The sequence below is a fragment of the Otolemur garnettii genome, unplaced genomic scaffold, assembly GCF_000181295.1.
Source record: "Otolemur garnettii isolate 467f Iridium unplaced genomic scaffold, OtoGar3 scaffold00073, whole genome shotgun sequence".
In the NCBI taxonomy this organism is placed as follows: domain Eukaryota; kingdom Metazoa; phylum Chordata; class Mammalia; order Primates; family Galagidae; genus Otolemur; species Otolemur garnettii.
In genome coordinates, this window is record NW_003852468.1 from 4,751,440 (window position 1) to 4,769,917 (window position 18,478).

Sequence of the window (18,478 nt, forward strand, 5' to 3'; positions counted from 1 at the left end):
ACCAGAAGAAACTGAGGCTGGCTGATTAAAGAAATGATCTAAGGTCACATAACCCAAAGAAGCCTGGGATTCAGGCTAAACTGTCATTCTCCTTCCTTTGGTTCTCTTATGCCGCAGAGGCATGGCTGGCAGCTCTGTGGCCCTCTACTCAGCATCTCTGTGTGGTTTAACTTCAAGCCACCTTGCTGTGGTTTTTATCACCAGCTCAAGAAAAGGAGAAGAAGGAGGAAAAGGAAGAGGAGGGAAAAGAGAAGAAAGAGTTAAGAGAAAGAGATAGGCCAGGCACAGTGGCTCATGCCTGTAATCCCAACACTGTAGGAGGCCAAGGAGAGTGGATTGCTTGGGATCAAGAGCTTGAGACTAGCCTGAGCAAAAGTCAGACCCCATCTCTATAAAAACAGCCAGGTGCTGTGGCGGGTGCCTGTAGTCCCAGCTAGTAGGGAGGCTGAGGCAAGAGGATCTCTTGAACCCAAGAGTATGAGGTTGTTGTGAGCTATAGTGAGACTCTGTCTCAATAAAAACAGCAAATTAGGCTCGGCACCTGTAGCTCAGTGGCTAGGGTGCCAACCACATACACAGGGACTGGTGGGTTCAAACTCAGCCCGGGCCTGCCAAACAACAATGGAAACTACAACAACAACAAAATAGCCAGGCATTGTGGCAGGCACCTGTAGTCCCAGCTACTTGGGAAGCTGAGGAAAGAGAATCGCTTAAGCCCACGAGTCTGAGGTTGCTGTGAGCTATGATGCCATAGCACACCACCGAGGGCGATGTAGTAAAACTCTATCTCAAAACAAAACAAAACAAAACATAACAAATAAAAAAGGAAAAAGAGGTGGAGGGGGTGGTAGAAGTGATGGTCTGGAAACCATCCAGCTGCCTCCCAGTCTACAGCAGAGGACAGGGCCACACAGCAAGTACCCAGGGTAGGGTGCCTCATGTGTAAGGTGACCAGACGTCCCGCTTTTGGTGGGACAGCCCCAATTTTTAACAATTTGTCCCACGTCCCACAGCCTTTTAAAAAAGTCCCAATTTTTGGAAAGAACGCACGACAATCTAGGGAAGGGTGGGACAACAGGAAGGGAATATATGGTTTTCGGCTACTGAAAAGGTTAATGTAACTCCATTTGGGAATGAAGAGGTTAATGTAACATCATTTGGAAATGAAAAGGCTAATGTAAACTCCCTACTCCCCTCCTGGGCAAGGTCGCCCAGGTGGACGGAGCCCTACTCTTTTGAGCCACGGGTGCTGCCCTATACATAATTTTTTTTAATGTATTATATTTGTAAATTGTACTTATGTTGAAATTAAAAAAAAATACAATACTATTTTTGCTTTCTATGAAAATTTTTCTTGCTCCATATGCACCAAATTTTTAATCAAGAACACACCCCTCCTCTTCCCTACCCCCATCAATGGTGTTCCGCTTTACCAAAGTTAAAATCTGATCACCTTACTCATGTGCAACTCCATGTCCCCCAGCTCACAGTGCTCCCTGCAAATCCTGATATTATGTCTGTGCTCTTTTTCCCCTCATGCTAAAGACTGGATTCCCAGGCCGAAAACAAACCTTTTATTAACAGCAGTTGCCAAACTTTTGGAACAAATCTAACCCCACCCCAGATGTGCTCCCAGGTGGCTTTGTTCTTTCCCCTCCCCCACAGGCAGCCTGGGGCCAGATCAGGCTTCCCTCAACTCTGGGGTGGGGCTCAGAAACTCCTGTGAACCCCCAGCACTACAGAGGCCGAAATGGCTCTGCGGTGGGTAAGGATGAAAGGGGACCGCTGACTGACATCTGGTGGCCAGGAGCGGGCTGGGAGTGTCGCTGCTGAATTCCACAAGTTGACCATTGTTGCAATGGAGGCTACTTTGATTCTGTGGTTGAGACACACACTCCCTCTCTCTCTCAAAGAAAAAGAATTTGTTTTTAAACAGTCTAGGACCAAGACAGATGGCTGTGGTTGATAATTTCTGGAGAAAAATAGCAACTCCTGTGTTTGGGTTACCATATGATGGGTCACAAAGAAAAAGGGCTTTGTTCTGTGATTGGTTTTTCCAGTCAATTAAATGTTTAATATCTGCCTCGAGGTCCCTGCTGTTTAAGGAGAGATAGTTCAGATGTATTCACAGACACATGTGTGGCTACTTAATTTAAGGTACTCTGTTTTTCTTTTTCTCTTTTCTTCTTTTTTCTTTCTCTCTTTTATTGTTTTTCTCTGTCTTCTCCCTTTTTTCTTATTCCCTCTCTCTCCTCTCCTCCCTTTCTCCCTTCTTTCCTTCTGTTCCCTTCTGCTCCTCCCTTCGTTCCTTTCTTAATGTCCCTTCTCTGGTTCATCTTCTCTTTTTCTAGTTCTGTTCTTCCCTTTCTGCTCCTCCCCCTTCCTCTTCTGTAAATGGAAAATTATAAGTGAGGGGAAAAGGGAAAGATGAAAGGGTCATGGAGTGCTGTAGCACTCACGTGTGACTAAGCAAGCTGCGTGTGAACACCCCTGTATACACTAATCTGTGCTGTGAACCTCTGGTGCACGTGCATGTAGGCTCCTAAATGCCGTCAGTAACCTAAGCCTGGAGGAGACACTGCTGCTGGTTAAATCCCAAGGGCCCTGGGTCTGGGCTGGGTGTGAAATTTGTGGGTGATCAGTAATCGAGGTTCTGGGGTACATGCAGAAATGAAAAACTGATCTTTTACTTTTTGTATGAACCATCCGTTCAAAGCAGCCAGGGAGAGAGATAGACACTACAGACAACGTCACTCAGATGAAAACTCACAAAACGTGCCCCCCCCCCCAGCTTTTGCAGCTTCCTAGAACTCTCGGGCAGAGACCCTCACTAATGGGGCATGGGGGCATGGGGGCATTAGCTCATTCAGACCTTATGCTGAACATGGCCTTCATCCATTCTGAGAAGCTTCGTTGAGTGCCTGCTGTGTTGCCAGGCACAGTGCAGGGAGCAGATGACAGAGTGATGTCAGACAGACAACAACCTCAAGAAACTCACGAGGTAGGGCTGGGTGCAGTGGCTCACACCTATAATCCTAGCACTCTGGGAGGCCGAGGCGGCTGGGTTGCCTGAGCTTACAGGTTTGAGACCAGCCTGAGCCAGAGCAAGACCTCATCTCTAAAAATAGCTGGGCACTGTGGTGGATGCCTGTAGTCCCAGCTACTTGGGAGGCTGAGGCAAGAGAATCGCTTGAGTCCAAGAGTTTGAGGTTGCTGTGAGCTGTGAGGCCCTGACACTCTACCAAGGGCAACAAAGTGAGACTCTGTCTCAAAAAGAAAGAAAGAAGGAAAGAAAGAAAGAGAGAGAGAAAGGGGGGGGGAGGGAGAAGGAAGGAAGGAAGGAAGAAAAGAAAGAAGTTCACTAGGTAAAACTTACACTAAACAGATAACCCCAGTCAGTGCAAAAGCACTACCCCCGGAGGTCGATACTAAACACAGAGCTTTCATAGATGATTAGCTCAGTTCTGGAAGGAGGGGAGGAGAGATGCTTCTTAGAGAAGGTGATGCTTCAGTTGTTACTACAAGAAGGGTGGGAGTTTGCTAAGTTGATGGGTCCCAGAAGGAGTTAGGACATACAGAGCAGACTACCCAGCATGTATAAAGGGACGTCCAGGAGGCCACTGACAAATGGTGTGGCCAGATTATAGTGAGAAGAATCAAAAGCAGAGGGAAGATGGAGAAAGATCAGGGAGGATTGGGAGGCCCTCATAATCTTTTCTGAGGAGTTTGTGTCTTCTGTAAGCAATTGGCAGCCCCAGAAGGGTCCCATTTATACTTTAGAAAGACACACACTGAGAAGGATGGGGGCAGGTGGTGAGATCATCACTCAGGACATGAGAAGAACAGGGGGCAGGTGGTGAGATCATCACTCAAGAGACGGGGGAACAAGACAACAGTCCAGAGAGAGGCGATGAAGGCCTGAGCTAGGGCAGAGCCGTGACCCTAAGAAGGAGCAGACGGCTTCAGAAGAAGCTAAGGAGGGAGAATTGCCAGTCCCTAGTTACCAATTGAATGTGGAAAGTGAGAAGTCTAAAATTAATTTAAAGGATCTGGCTTCCGTGATTGAGTGAAAAGTGGTATCATCAATTCAGATAGGAAATTGAGATGGAAAAAATAATTTAGAGGGAAAAATAATGAGCTGAATTTTGGGCATGTTCAGTGTAAGTTCTGCCGACATCCAGGTAGAACATTTCAGGAGGGAGTTGGCTTTTCAGGTAAAAAGCATAGAAAAAAGGACTGGGCTGGAAATGCCAATTAAGGCATTGTCTACTGACGGAGAGGAGAAACCACATGGGTTGGAGGAGAATGGGGTCATTCTAGGAGGACATGGAGGTGGGAGCTGTTCTCATCTTCTTCTCATGCCCCTTGTTCAATCCAATTCCAAGTACATCTTGAGTTCGTTTCTCACCACCTCCATCTCCACCCCCTTACCCTGAGACTTCATCAAATGTCACCGGAACCACGAAATAATCTATCAGTTCATCTCCTTGCTTCTATTTTTCCTTCCCTCCCGTTTATTTTCTATACAAAAGCAAGACTGACTTTTTAGAGATTTAAATTAAGTCATGCCACTTTACTGCTTCAAGTTATCCAATGGTTTCCCTTGATGCTTAGACGAAAACCCAAATTCTCCTAAGACCCACATGATCTGGGCTTTACTGTGCCCTCTGAACTTAACCTTGCACCTCTCCCTCTTGCTCATTCTGCTCCTGTCACACTGACTTTCTATCTCTCTAACGTACCAAACTCATTCCTGCCTCAGGGCCTTTGAACTTCTTGTCCTGTGATCCTCCTGGAATATTTCACCCCCAGACCCCAGATCTTTTTTTTTTTTGAGACAGAGTCTCAAACTGTCACCCTGAGTAGAGTGTCAGGGTGTCGTAACTCACAGCAACCTCCAACTCCTGGGCTCAAACTACTCTATTGCCTCAGTTTTTCTATTTTTAGTAGAGACGGAGTCTCACTTTTGCTCAGGTTGGTCTCAAACTTGTGAGCTCAAACAATCCACCTGCCTCGGCCTCCCAGAGTGCTAGGATTACAGGCATGAGCCATGGCATCCGGCCCCTCCCCCAGATCTTAATATGGTTTTGAGTTTCAGCTCAAATTTTCAAGTTTGAATTATATTTCCTTGAACACGGTAAACCTAGGTGTTTTACTGGTTGTGTTGGATAATTCCAATATCTTATGATTTTGTGGGTCTTTCTGGTTATATCTGACTATATGTTAGAAATTTCATCTGGGGATCATTTGAGGCTCAGTGTAATATGACCTTTCTCCTGTTTCTGCCAGGTACCTGGTGTTGCTCCTTGTCTGGGGCCACTTTAATCCAAGTTCTAGGACTGATTTCTTTCTGGTCTGTATCTATCCAGAAGATGTAGCTGTTGAGGAATCCCAGCTTCAAGTTCAGAGTGCCCAACTTCATGCTGGGCTTTGACCCTTGTCCCTCTTGCCTCATGATGCCAACGCTTCAGCTCAGTTTTGCAGATATTTATTCTATATCTATAGGTGTCTTCAGGACAAGAATGGCTTTGGGTTATGTTCTTCCTTTTCTCTTAGCTTTTGTCCATTATTTTCTCACCACTTTAAAAATCGGTTTTTAGGCCGGTTGTGGTGGCTCAGGCCTGTAATCCTAGCACTCTGGGAGGCCCAGGTGGTGTATTGCTTAAGCTTGTGAGTTTAAGACCAGCGTAAGTAAGAATGAGACCCTGTCTCTACTTAAAAAAAGAAAAAAGAAAAAAATGAGAATGGAGGCAAGAGGATTGCTAGAGCCCGAGAGTTAAAGGTTGCTGTGAGCTATGATGCCATGGTACTCTTCCCAGGGTCACAGAGTGAAACTCTGTCTTGAAAAAAAAATTTTAGCATCATTTAATTTTTTCCCAGGTATTTTTGTTGGCCTCAGTAGGAACCTTTGTCTTAATGTCCTGGTCTGATGTCAAAAGCAGGAGTTGTGGGTGGTGCCTGTGGCTCAAAGGAGTAGGGTGCTGGCATCATATACTGGAGGTGGCAGGTTCAAACCCAGCTCCAGCCAGAAACTGAGAAAAAAAAAAAAAAGCAGGAGTCTTTCTTTCCCCAGATCTTCCATGATTCTCTTCTCCACTCAGCTCTCTGTGCCAGTATTTCTTCAGAGAAGGCTTTCCCGACCACCCCTCAAAAACAGCCACCTCCCTACCTGCACTTTCTGCATTATTTTTCTTCAAAGTCCTTACCACTGTGGGAAAAGAATTCTCAAACCCTGACAGGAGTGCTGCCATTTCAGAAAATCAGATCAGGAACCAGAAATCCCCTCTCCAGATTCCTAGAGTGCCTCAAGGCCAGAGTTCTTGGAAATAGCCTACCCAAAATCCTGACCCTAAAAATATGCCCATAATCATGACCTTGAAGATACCCCATAATGCTGACCCACACTAAGAAGAGCCCCAGGCAGTGCTCCAGGCTCACAGCCCCATTCCAGCTACGCTGATAAGGTTAATAAACATTCCTTTGCAACTGTGTGGAGCTGACACCTGGTCAGACTCCAGGCTCCTTTTCCCCTCTATTAAAGTTTCTGCTTGTCCCTGGACTGGCCTCCTCTTCTTTCTTGCAGACTTACCCCAGTTCTGGGCCAGGACCTCTCAACCACCTTATGATGTGTGATGGTACATTTATTTGCTTACTTGTTTATTGTCTGTTTCCTCAATTAGAATTTATTTAATCATTCATTCAACAAATCTTTATTGAGCACATCTTTTGTGCTAGGCATCATTCTAGGTTTCAGGCACACGATATAGAATAAGACAGGCCAGATTGTAGCCCACAGGAATGGGGAGGTGTGTACTCAAGGCAATAAGCAGAGAAACAAATACAGAATGTAAGCTTATGGGGACTGGAAACTTGCCTTTTTCTTTACCGTCTCCAAGAGTAGAACTGTGCTTTACATTCTATACATTATACGTTATTTGGGGGATTTTGTTTGTTTTGAGACATAGTCTCTGTTGCCCTCGGTAGAATGCCCTGGCATCACATAGCAGCTCACAGCAACCTCAAGCTCTTGGGCTTCATCAATTTTCTTGCCTCAGCCTCCCAAGAAGCTGGGACTATAGCATCCATCACCATGCCCAGCTAGTTTTTCTATCTTTAGTAGAGATGGGGTCTTGCTCTTGCTCAGGCTGGTCTCTACTCCTGGGCTCAAGGGATCCATTCACATCAGCCTGCCAGAGTCCTACGATTACCGGAATGAGCCACCATGCCCGGCCTATTAGTGTTTTTAAGAAAGGAAAAATTTCTACCCAGATGTTATTTTTCAGTATTATTGAAGTGTATCAACTGTATTGTTGGCTTACTGTTTTTTTTTCTCCTAAATATATGACATTTCAAGCATGTTAAGGGTTAAACACACTTGCATGTCAGGCTGGAAATATAATCACCATTTATTATATTACTGTTACTGGAAAATATGTTCTGAATTCCAAATAATTAACTTCCAAGTGAACTTTTGGAAACTGTCAGCCAGGCTCATATATATTTGGGTGAGATTTGCCAATGTCTTTGCAGTCTTTTACAGGGAGAGGCAACATGCCAGCCAGATTGGGCCAGACGGCCCTGGCGACTAGTGGGGCAACAGATGCCTCGAAAGAGCACCCCATCTAGCAGGCTCCGTTCTGCTATCAACTCAATGATTGTTTGGATTCTTAGAATCTCGGATCTGTGGTGACATACCTATCCCTGTGTAGAGACAGACGCTCTGTGATCAAACTAACATTTTATCACCAGAGGGGCCAAGCCAAATTCTGACAAGTCCTCCACCTGGACCACAGCATGGTTAGAAGTGGCAGCCAGCCCAGCTGCCCTGGGATGTTGAGAGAGAGAAAGACTGGGGGTCAGCCAAGCTGGCTCAGAGAAGCCACTCTGAGTGACAAGCATCTCGGCTGAGCTGCCCACAGGCTCTGGGTTCTTTCAGTTCTTTAGCAGAGGGAGGGAGCCCACAGAAGGAAGAGCACAGACCAAGAGCCAGAGCGGGGTGAGAAGTGACTGATTTAGGGCCGTTGGGTTAAGAAAAAAAAATCAGGATTTGCAGAGATTCTGAAAAAGAGGAAAGGAGAGCAATGAACTACTCCAAGTTTGGAGATGGGGGGCCTCTCAACCACAGTCAGGAGCAGGTTCACGATGGAACACTGTGGAGGAGATGAACTCATCTGATTCTTTTGATCTAGGTGTCAAGCTATATACAGTTAAGAGGAGTAGACTTGGATAGAGGGGATGGGGTCGTGAATGTGTGAAGATCCATCATAAAACTTGAACCAGGAAGAGCCCTTAGGAAGGTCATCTCAGACTAGTCTCAGGTAGATTTTCAGAAACATGATCTTCTGGATGTGGCTTGGGCACTTTATTTTATTTTAATTAATTAATTATTTTGGAGAGAGAGTCTCACACTGTTGTCCCAGGCAGAGTGCCGTGGTGTTATAGCTCATAGAAACCTCAAACTTTAGGACTCAAATGATCCTCTTGTCTTAGCCTCCTGAGTAGTTGGGACTACAGGTGCCTCCCACAATGCCCACAAGCTTTCCTATTTTTAGTAGACACATGGTCTCACTCTTGCTCAGGCTGGTCTTGAACTCTTGAGCTCAGACTACCAACCCGCTTCAGCCTCACAGAGTGCTAGGATTAGAGGAGTGAGCTACCACATCCAGCTAGAATCTGCATTTTAAATGCTTCCAAAGTGTCTCCCTGCCTGTAAATCAGTGGTTAGGGAGCCGGCCACATACACTGGGGCTGGCGGGTTCGAACTTGGCTGGGCCTGCTAAACAACAATGACAACTACAACAAAAAAATAGCCAGCCATTGTGGCAGGTGTCTGTACTCCCAGCTTCTTAGGAGGCTGAGAAGAGAATCACTTAAGCCCAAGAGTTTGAGGTTGCTGTGAGCTGTGATGCCATGGCACTATATCCAGGGTGACAAATGAAGACTGTCTCAAAATAAATAAATAAATAAATAAATAAATAAATGCTTTCAGAGTATTGCTCACACCTGCAATCCTAGCACTCTGGGAGGCCACGGTGGGTGGATTGCCTGAGTTCACAGGTTCAAGATCAGCCTGAGCAAGAGGAAGACCCTGTCTCTGAAAAATAGCCGGGCATTGTGGCAGGCATCTGTAGTCCCAGCTACTCGGGAGGCTGAGGCAAGAGGATTGTTTGAGTCCAAGAGTTTGAGGTTGCTGTGAGCTGTGATGCCATGGCAGTCTACTGAGGACAACAAAGTGAGACTCTGTCTCAAAAAAAAAAAAAAAGATCAATCAATCAATCAGTGCTTCCAGAGTGCCTCACACATAACTGTTTTGGTACCTTCTGATTAGTGTAACCAACCTTATCTCTCAGACAATACTGGGGTCCAGAGAGGTCAAAACACAGCATAAGCAGCAGAGCCTGGACTAGAAGCTAGAGTTTCCAATTCCTGGTTTCCTGCTCCTTGGACCAGGTGAAGTGGGTGATTAGTGAGGAGAACAGCAAATGAATTCTGAGAGGTAAGTGCCAGGAATTTTGCTGAGTCCTTCGCACCCATCAGCTCCTTAGTTCCCCCTCTGAGGACAGGTGCTATTGTCCTCCCTCTGAGGGCAGGTGCTATTGTCCTCCCTCTTTACAAATGGGGACCCTGGGGCGAGAGAGGTTAAGTGACTTGACCAGAGGTAGTTGGCAATAAACACAGATCTGTGACACAAACACAGGCATTCGGCTTCAGATACACCGTTCCCTGTTAGCTGAGAAAATAAGTGAGCACAGCACTGGGGTTTTGTGAAGAAAGAACATTAGCTGAATAGAAGCCTATTTCCCCCTCTGGGATAAACCAGTTGTCAGAGCTCCAGCCAGGGGGGCAAATCTAGACCCATCTTCAACACTAGATGGCGCACCTCAGGTTCTGAACACCCACCTGTGGAGAAAGCTTTGGGGACTACCCACTCCCCACTCTGATCTCAAGCTGTAATAGTCACCTCTATTTTATTTTTTAAAGACAGATGGTATCCTGTGTAAGCTATTCCCAGTCTTTGGCTCTGGGGATCCTTGACTGTGTAGGAGGGTAATCACCAAGAAGAAAGCTGATTCTCAGGAGAATTGTTAGAAAGGACACTCTTAGCTCCCACTTGGCTGTTTTGTGCGGCAGGGAGGCTTTGCTCTTTTCAGCTGGCATTTCAAAGTACATTAAGAACAATTAACATGAGTTGCTTGTGAGCACATAGGATCAGGCAACCTTTAGACAAATACACCTTCTCTCAGGTGACAAGGGAGTACTGTTTTTTTCCCTTAAAAAATGTAACTTTATGCTACTTATGGTTTTATAGTAGCTTTTTGAATATAGCCACTTCAGGTCTATCTAGACTAAGACTTTAGACTGATAGAAACACTTGGCTGTATCTGGTCCACAAACAGATTTTGCGTTGGCCTCCCACAGGGTTTAATTTATTTTTAAACATTAGTTTCCAATGAGCAAAAATTAGGAAGAATTCAAAACAAAACCTAGATTTCCTGATTCTCCTAAAGAGTAGGATTATCAGGCAACACTGGACCTTCATTGCCAATAGCAATGCTTTGCTGAAGCTGAGCAGGCTCCTTCAGGCTGTCCCCAGTCCACAGGGACCCAGCCCTCCCTGTTGCTGGGCTTCAGCCTGGCCTCTGTCAGCCTCTGAGTTTAACTCCCTGGTAGAGGCGATTAAGAAGTCTTCCAAAAGGTCCAAAATAAACACCTGATTTCAGGCCAATCCAGGAGAGCTTTTAAAATTCAAATATAAAATGTTTTGAAGCAAGCTGGAATGTTGAGCCCGGGCACCAGACATATTTGCTGACTGGGGACTTCTGTGCCCTCCTCTCCTCTGGCTCCTTCCTTAGGACTCTTTCCAATTCAATTCTCTGCCTGCTGATCTCTTCTGAAGGGACCACCATCACACCCTGTTCAGCACTTACTTCCTTTAATCGTTTCTGCGTCTGGAGGGCAGAGGCATTCTTTTTTTTTTTTTTTTTTTTTTTTTTTTTTTTTTGAGACAGAGCCTCAAGCTGTCCCCCTGGGTAGAGTGCCGTGGCATTACAGCTCACAGCAACCTCCAACTCCTGGGCTCAAGCGAGTCTCCTGCCTCCGCCTCCCAAGTAGCTGGGACCACAGACGCCCGCCACAACGCCCGGCTATTTTTTGGTTGCAGCCATCATTGTTGTTTGGCGGGTCCGGGTTGGGGATTCGAACCCGCCACCTTAGGTGTACGTGGCTGGCGCCTTAGCCGGTTGAGCTATAAGCGCCGAGCCCAGAGGCATTCTTTTAATTGTTCTTTTCTCTCCCTACCCAACACTTAGCAGAGTTCTTTGCTTATCAGAGATGTTCCACAAATGTAGAAATTAAAAATAATGCTATGCTGGGATTCAGCTATCACACATCTGGGGCGATGATGCAAGTCAGGAATTGAAAGATCCCCCAGAAGGACGCAGGGTGCCTAGATGGTTAGAAGAAGGGGTTGGTGGGACTGAAAGAACTGAGAACAGAGAAGGGATAATTGAGTCTAGGGCTTCAAGGATGGAGACCCAGGCAGAGGCCTCCAGAAGTGTGGTTTTGGAGAAGGCACTGGGCAGCTTGGTGGGGTCAGAGAGCTCCAAAGCAGACTGAAATGGACCTACTGGAAGATTCCTTGTCTCTCCTCTTTTTCTACCCCTCTATGTTCAAGTCTTCAGAGAATTCCATTTTATCTACTTTCAAGCTGCTCCCAGACTCCATCTACTTCTCACAACCTGCATATCCACCACCCTAGCTCAAGCCATGATTGTCTCTCCCCTGTATACCTGCAAGAACCTCCTACAGCAATCTGTGTCCCTTAGTTTTCACTCCTGTTTCCTATTTCCTCCGCAGCAACCCGAGGAATTTCGACTGCTCCTTGTCTAGAAGGTCCTTCCCATTTGACCTCCTTGCCTCTCTAGTCACATTCCTCTCTATCCTTCTCTTTCACATGATTTCAGACACACAAACACATCTTTCATTTCCTGACCATGTTAAGGGGCTTTGCATTTGCTGTTTCCTAAGCTTAGAATGCTTTTCTTCCAGAAATCTCCGAGGCCTCCCTTCTAATCAGGCCTCTGCTCAAATGTCAGTCCCTCTGAGAGGTATTTAAATTTTTTTTCTAGCTTCTGTCATGAACAGAAAGAGAGATTTTTTATGACTACCTCATGTAGACAAGAATCTGTCTGCCCTTACCGACACACTATTCCTTTACCCTACTTTTCCTCAGAACACATTACATTATGTTGTATATCTGTTTCATTGTCTGTGTCTCCCACTCGAATGGAAGCTCCATGAAAGCAGAGACTTTCTTGACATGTACGAGATGCTCCATAAGTGAAGGTGTCTAGAAAATCAGAACTGAGAGATGGCGAGAGTTGCAGTGGTTTCTGGGGGGAAAGAAGTAACATTTATCACACAGGAAGGGATTCCTAATACAGTATTTTGAATATGTGATCCATATTCAATGTAAGTATTATAATGCAATTACAGCTCGGCGCCTGTGGCTCAAGTGGCTAAGGTGCCAGCCACATATACCTAAGGTGGCGGGTTTGAATCCAGCCCCGGCCCGCCAAACAACAATGATGGCTGCAACCAAAAAATAGCTGGGTGTTGTGGCGGGCGCCTGTGGTCCCAGCTACTTGGGAGGCTGAGGCAGGAGACTTGCTTGAGCCCAGGAGTTGGAGGTTGCTGTGAGCTGTGATGCTACGGTACTCTACCCAGGAGGACAGCTTGAGGCTCTTTTTAAAAAAAAATAAAATGCAATTACTATATACAGATAACAATGCCAAGAGTAGTTTGGGATAAAGGCTAATGAAGAGGAAGACCCTGCTCTAAAGGAATCAGAGTCAAGGGAGAGGAAGGAGGGCAAGTAAGACCTTTCAGTTATCTTGGTAGCCCCCACTGCATGTTCTCATAGCCCTGCAGATGGTTTGTAAATAAACTATCAGTATATTATTTAACTGAACCATTTTGCTGCTACACTGTCTCATAGAGTGACAGACACCTTACAAACCTGTAGCTCCTTTCTGAGTTCTGAACTCTCTCCCTGGTTCCCAGCCTCCTGTGTAACTAACTCCCCTCTCATGCATCCTCCACACCTAGGCTGGAGGCATCTTTCTACAATGGGCATCTGATAACCATATTCTCCTATGCCAAGGGCTTCCCTGTGGCCCTGGGCTTAACCCTGAACCCCTTAATATACCAGAGCCCCCTGGTTTGGGCACCTGATTTCTTCTCAGCTTACTTCCTAACACTTCTTTCTTACAGACAGTTGGGTCCCACAGAGATTCCTGGTCCTGGAAGTGTGCTATTCTTTCCTTTCTCCAGGCCGAAAACGGTGCTGTTTCCAGGGTCTGAGATTCCTTACCTCCCTCCTCTCTCTTCCCCTGGAACCTCGCTCTGCTTCTTGGAATTCTACCTCATTTTCATTACCCTCAAAAGGCCTTCCAGGCACTTGCCCTGACCAAGCGCCCCTTTCCTTCCCCCACCCCCTTACCACCCTGGGCAGGAGCCTCGCTGTGCTTCCTTAACACTGTACTTTCCTGTCATGCCTGTTGTGGCCTTGTGTCCTGACTGCAGTGCAAGCTCTGCCAGGGCAGGATGGTCTCATTCTCCTGTCACCTTGTGACCATGTCTACCCACAGTGTGTTGAGTAACTATGAATGAAAAAGCACTGGCTTCGGTAAAAACATGGTATGATTTTTTTAAAAAAGCACTTGCTTGATAGTATTGTTGATCATAAAATAATAGTAACTTGTATTTACTGACTTCTTATGTTATCAGGCACTGTTCTAAACGTTTCACAAGTATGTCGGGGACATCTCAAATAATTCTATTAAGTAGAGGTTATTACCCCATGTAGCGGATGGGGAAACTGAGGCGTGGAGAGCTTAAATAGCTTGGCTAAGGTCCACAGCTAAGAAGTGGAGGAACAGGGGTTGTTAGGACGCAGGCTGTTTCTAGAGTCCAAAATCTACCCAAGAATCAAGTGCCGCATGGGGTTCCTTTACATCAACAGCTTCAAGCCTCTGGCAAAGGGCTTTCTTTTTGTTCTCCGAGAAAGGACTAGCTACTGTGCGGTCCCGCTTCACTCGTGGGTCCTTGGCTGGGCTCGGAGAAGGGCCTGCCCATCTCACCAGCCGCCCCGGAGTCTGCGTGTGAACCCCTGATTAACTTTCCAGGCTGTCCGGACTATATGCCAGCTCCGCCTAGGACCCCCGGTACCGCCTGTCCCCCATGTGCCCCCACCAGGTCCCCGGCCCGGCCCCCAGAGTCTGGGGGCGGTGGGAGGGGGCGGGGCAGGGGGCGGGGCGCTCTCGGAGGCCGCCGCCCTCGCCCCGCACTCGCCGCGCCCGGTGCCGCGAGCCGGGCTGGAGCCGGAGGGGCGGGGAATCGGGAGGGGCCGGAGCGCGGCTGCTGGTGCCGTTGCGAGGGGAGAGACGAGGAGGAAGCGGCGCGTCCTCTGAGGCGTGTGCGGGGAGCCACGGGCGGACGGACGGGCGGGCGCGCGGAGGGAGCGGGCGGACTGCGAGGTCAGGGTCCGGCGGGGGCGCGGGCGGCGCCAGGGAGGGGGAGGCGGCGGCGAGGGGAGCCGGCCGTCCGGAGGAGGGGCCCGGGAGGGGCGGCGCGGGCCGGGCGCCGGCTGCGCTGGGGGTCGGGCCCGAGACCCCTCCCCTGGCCGGTCGGGCGCGCGGGGAGCGCGCTCTGGCAGCGGAAAGCGGAGCCCGCGGCTCCCTTCTTCCCAGGTCCCTTTTCTTTGCAATCAGCGAAAAATAAACACCCGGGAAGGTAAAACAATAGCGGGGCCACCTGGGACGCGGCGCGCGCAGAGCTCCCACGGCTGGGGCGGGGGCTGGCGGTGTAACCCCGCAGTCGCGGCCCCACCTTGGAGCCTCTTCCCGGTTTGCCCCGGAGGAGGGTGGGGCTCCCCGCGGCCCCGGGGCTCTGTAGGAGTCGACGGGATTCCCGGGAGAGAAGCGTTTGGGGAAAGTATTTCAGGAACAATCGGGCTTTCCAGTATTGCCCTGCTCTGGGCATGGAAACTGAGGCGGAGGCAAAGGTAGTGACTTGCCCAAGGTCAGAATGCAGAGGTTGACAGTCCTGCTCCAGGACCCAGACCCAGGGGTCCGGACCAGCTCAGCACTGAGCAGATCTGGGCTTTGCGGCTGTTTTGTTTGCCTCTGATAAATCTCTGTTGTGTTTGTTTTAGGGATCTGCTGGCACTGTGGGACTGCTTCAGAGATGCCCAACGCCAACTTGCTTCATGTGTCCTGGGCAGGTGTGGGGGAGCTGACGCCTCCATGACCTACCACCATGGATGGAGACGGACTTTTTGAGGAAGAAACCAAAACAGTTGGTGCCAGCCAGGGCGGTTTGGCTGTCAGAGGGTTTGCCGAAACCTTGTCTGTTCCTTTTGGGGAATCTGAATGAGGGACATCACAGACACCTTCACTGGGAAGCCAAGGACATTTCTGTATAATCAGCGGATGAAAGGATTCTCTCAGGCTCTTTTTTCCTTTTTTCCTTGAGGATTAACCCACCACAGTCTGCAAATGCAGTGGGAGCTGAAAGGCACGCGATGAGGCAGAAGCCTAGAGCGCCTTCAGAACGGCTCTGGACCTTTCTTGTGCTGTAGGGGAGTTTTAACACCAGCCACCACGCCTCCTCCCTCCTCAACTCTCTCCTTTATCTCTTTTCTTTAATTTGTTCCCATTTTCTGAGTTAAGTACTATTTCCAAAACTGTTCTCTGGAGCTATAAGTGGTTTGCCAGATATATGAGATTAGGAGCTGGGAGAAGAGGAAGCCCCCGTGCTGTGTGTCCTGGAGGCTGCCGACATGAAGTGCTTTTTCTCAGTGCTGAGCTGTCTGGCGGTGCTGGGTAAGTGCCTCTGCTTATCAGTGCGATCGATCATGGGAAAGTTTAACCTGCTCTTGGTTCCTGTAATTCCTTGTGGTTCTTACCAGTCAACACTAGGCTTTGGGGCACACCAGAAGGCAGGTGGTGTGTCATAGGTTGGCCAGTGGGCCCATTTCCAAAGTGGAAGAAGGTTTGCTGTGCTGAATGTGCCTGTCTTGGCCTTGGGATGGAGTTCGCATCTGCATATCCGAGGACTTCATGTGCATTGTGGGCTGGTTCGTTTACTGTAACAAACATGGATGCACCAGTGTTTTCACTCTGTGTCGGCCTGCATTAGTTCCTTACTGGAAGTGGTGATGTAATTCCCACTGTGTTGGTGAAGTTGATTTGGTGATAAAGGTGGTGTCTTTTTTTTTTTCCAGGTGGAAGTAGGAGTGAGGGGAATGGACATTGCAGGGATGCTTTGCTCTACCTAAGTGGTCTGTAGACTAAAAATGTTTGAGGGCACTACTCATATCTTTTCTCAACAAAGAAGCTCAGACATGTTTCTGAGAGGAGTAGAAACTGGAGAAACTGAAGCTGCCTGGTAGGGGAAGTGTTAGGATTGGTTTTTGTGTCCCCGCCCCCCCAAAGACCAAAATGCTTGGAGTGGGAAGCAGAAGCTCTGGCAGGGAGAGGTGAACCTTGACACCCCTGCACAGGGTTCCCTCCCCAGCGAAGGGACCTCCCTCTGCCCAACTCTTGTCCGTTCTTTTCACGCCATTGAGCACAGTCTTAAGTGTGGTATCTTAGAAAGCATTCCCGGTTCAGGATAAACTCACTAGCCAGGATCTATGCTTTCTCTTTCTTCATCTCAGACCTTACTTATATCCCCGGTCTCTCTGTGTGATTTGGTCCTTGGCTTTCAGAAGAGGTTGTCACTGCTGCCTGTGATGTTTGCATCTCCAAATCTACACGTCTTGCACTTAGGGAATTTATGTGTGATCTTTTGCATCCAGGCTTTGTCTGCACCCCTGTAAGAGTTAACAAGTATGTGGAAAGAGAATGGACTTTGGAACTTAGAGGACCTGAGTTCCAATCCCAGCCTTACCATAACTGACACATAAATCTCAATGAAATATTCAAAGGCTGGCATAGCAATTAAAGGATATAAGGTGTCTAAATGTCTTTAGTGCCTTGAGTAATGTCTGAAACTCATAATAAATGTGTTCAGTCAGTGGTTCTCAAACTTGGGTGGATGTCAGAATCACCCAGAGAGCTTTTAAAAAGCCTGTTGTTCAGGTGACAGTCCCAGACCAATGAAATCAGACTCTCTGGGGGTGGGACCCAGGCATCTGTCTTTGAGAGCCCTCAGGTAATTCTGTGCTTGGTCGAGTTAGAGAACCAGGGTGAGTTCATTAGTGCCAGTGCTCTGGCTGCCACACAGATACCCCGGCCGGGCCACAGGTCTAGTCTCCTGCTCATCTGTGGATTAGGGCATGGTGTGTCCTGTACACACAAGCAGAGTCAAGAAGGCAGACAGCCTTCCGTGCCAGTCGCTTTTTATTGTGTCTTCATTTGTTCTACTGTATTTGTCATTCACTTTTTGTCTGGGTTTAAATCAGCAATTAATGATTCATGCAGATTCAAAAGGACACAAACAAGGAAAGCCCTGGGGGAGGTTTGGGCGTGGGGTGGGGTGTGTGGCATAGGAGGGAAAGAGGGCTGAGTGGAAGAGTGAGGCCCGGAATAGCAGAAGGAGCCACCAATGGGAAAACAAGGAAATGTGACATTTGTGCCTTTTGTTTCTTCTGGCTGCTCAAGAAATGTAAGGCTGCTTACTGGTCCTCCTGCTGTTTGCTCTCTGAGCCACCCTGTGGAGGGGAGCCCGGCCCCTGGCACCTGCGGGGGCTGTCATCCTCCAACCCCATCTTTATGTGTGAACAGGTGCTGTGGAGGAAAGTGAGCCTCAAGGTGGCCTAAAGGTGGCACGGTGGCAGAAGACCAGAAGCAGGTGAAAGCAGGAAGTTTTGGGACTGGGGACATGCACCTTCATCTTTGCCTGATTTTGAGCCCAAGGGGAAACCTCGTCTTTCCCATCACCTGGTGGCTGTCAGTGTGGCAGGGGAGGAGGAGGCCTGGCTACTACTTCGTTACCCTGAGAGAAGCAGAAGGTGTTTAGGGAGGGAACAAAACCCGTGCCGGGGGCTTATTTCCTGTCTGCCGTCTGGTGTGATGTGATTGATGTGTCAGCGTTTTTGCTGTGTAATGTGAATTAAAGTGTAGTATGAGTTCAAACAGCAGAGACTCCCAAGGTTTTCAGGCCATATGAGTCACATGCCTGGAATAAAATTGCGTTTGTAAAAAGTTGGATAAGGCTACGTACGCGCTCTGCAAAGTGAGACTGACACAGGTGCCAGCCTCCAGGAATGGTAATTCGAGTTAGAAAACCCTGTGACCATGTGTGGGGGGCGTGCACAGGCTAAAACTCAGAGGTGCAACTGCCCCTGGACATCATAGACCGGTGCTTCTCTGCTCCCTTCCTTTGCCAGTATCCGGGATTTGGGTGAGGTTCCCCTGTTTCTGTCTGTTGGGATACTGAGTCCCGTTTGTGTCTTTGTCTTACTGAAGCTACA

At 48.1% G+C, this 18,478-nt stretch overlaps 1 protein-coding gene across 1 annotated transcript in view; it reads left to right on the forward strand.

Annotated features, from left to right (window-relative positions):
* The first annotated feature begins 14,389 nt into the window (after positions 1-14,389).
* The window catches only part of IGSF3 (immunoglobulin superfamily member 3), a 98,299-nt gene continuing 94,210 nt past the window's right edge, over positions 14,390-18,478 (forward strand). The window contains exons 1-2 of the mRNA XM_003793823.2: positions 14,390-14,537; positions 15,215-15,884. Of these exons, the coding sequence (XP_003793871.1) occupies positions 15,842-15,884 (43 nt within the window). The 5' untranslated portion in view covers positions 14,390-14,537; positions 15,215-15,841. The remainder of the gene's footprint in view (positions 14,538-15,214; positions 15,885-18,478) is intronic.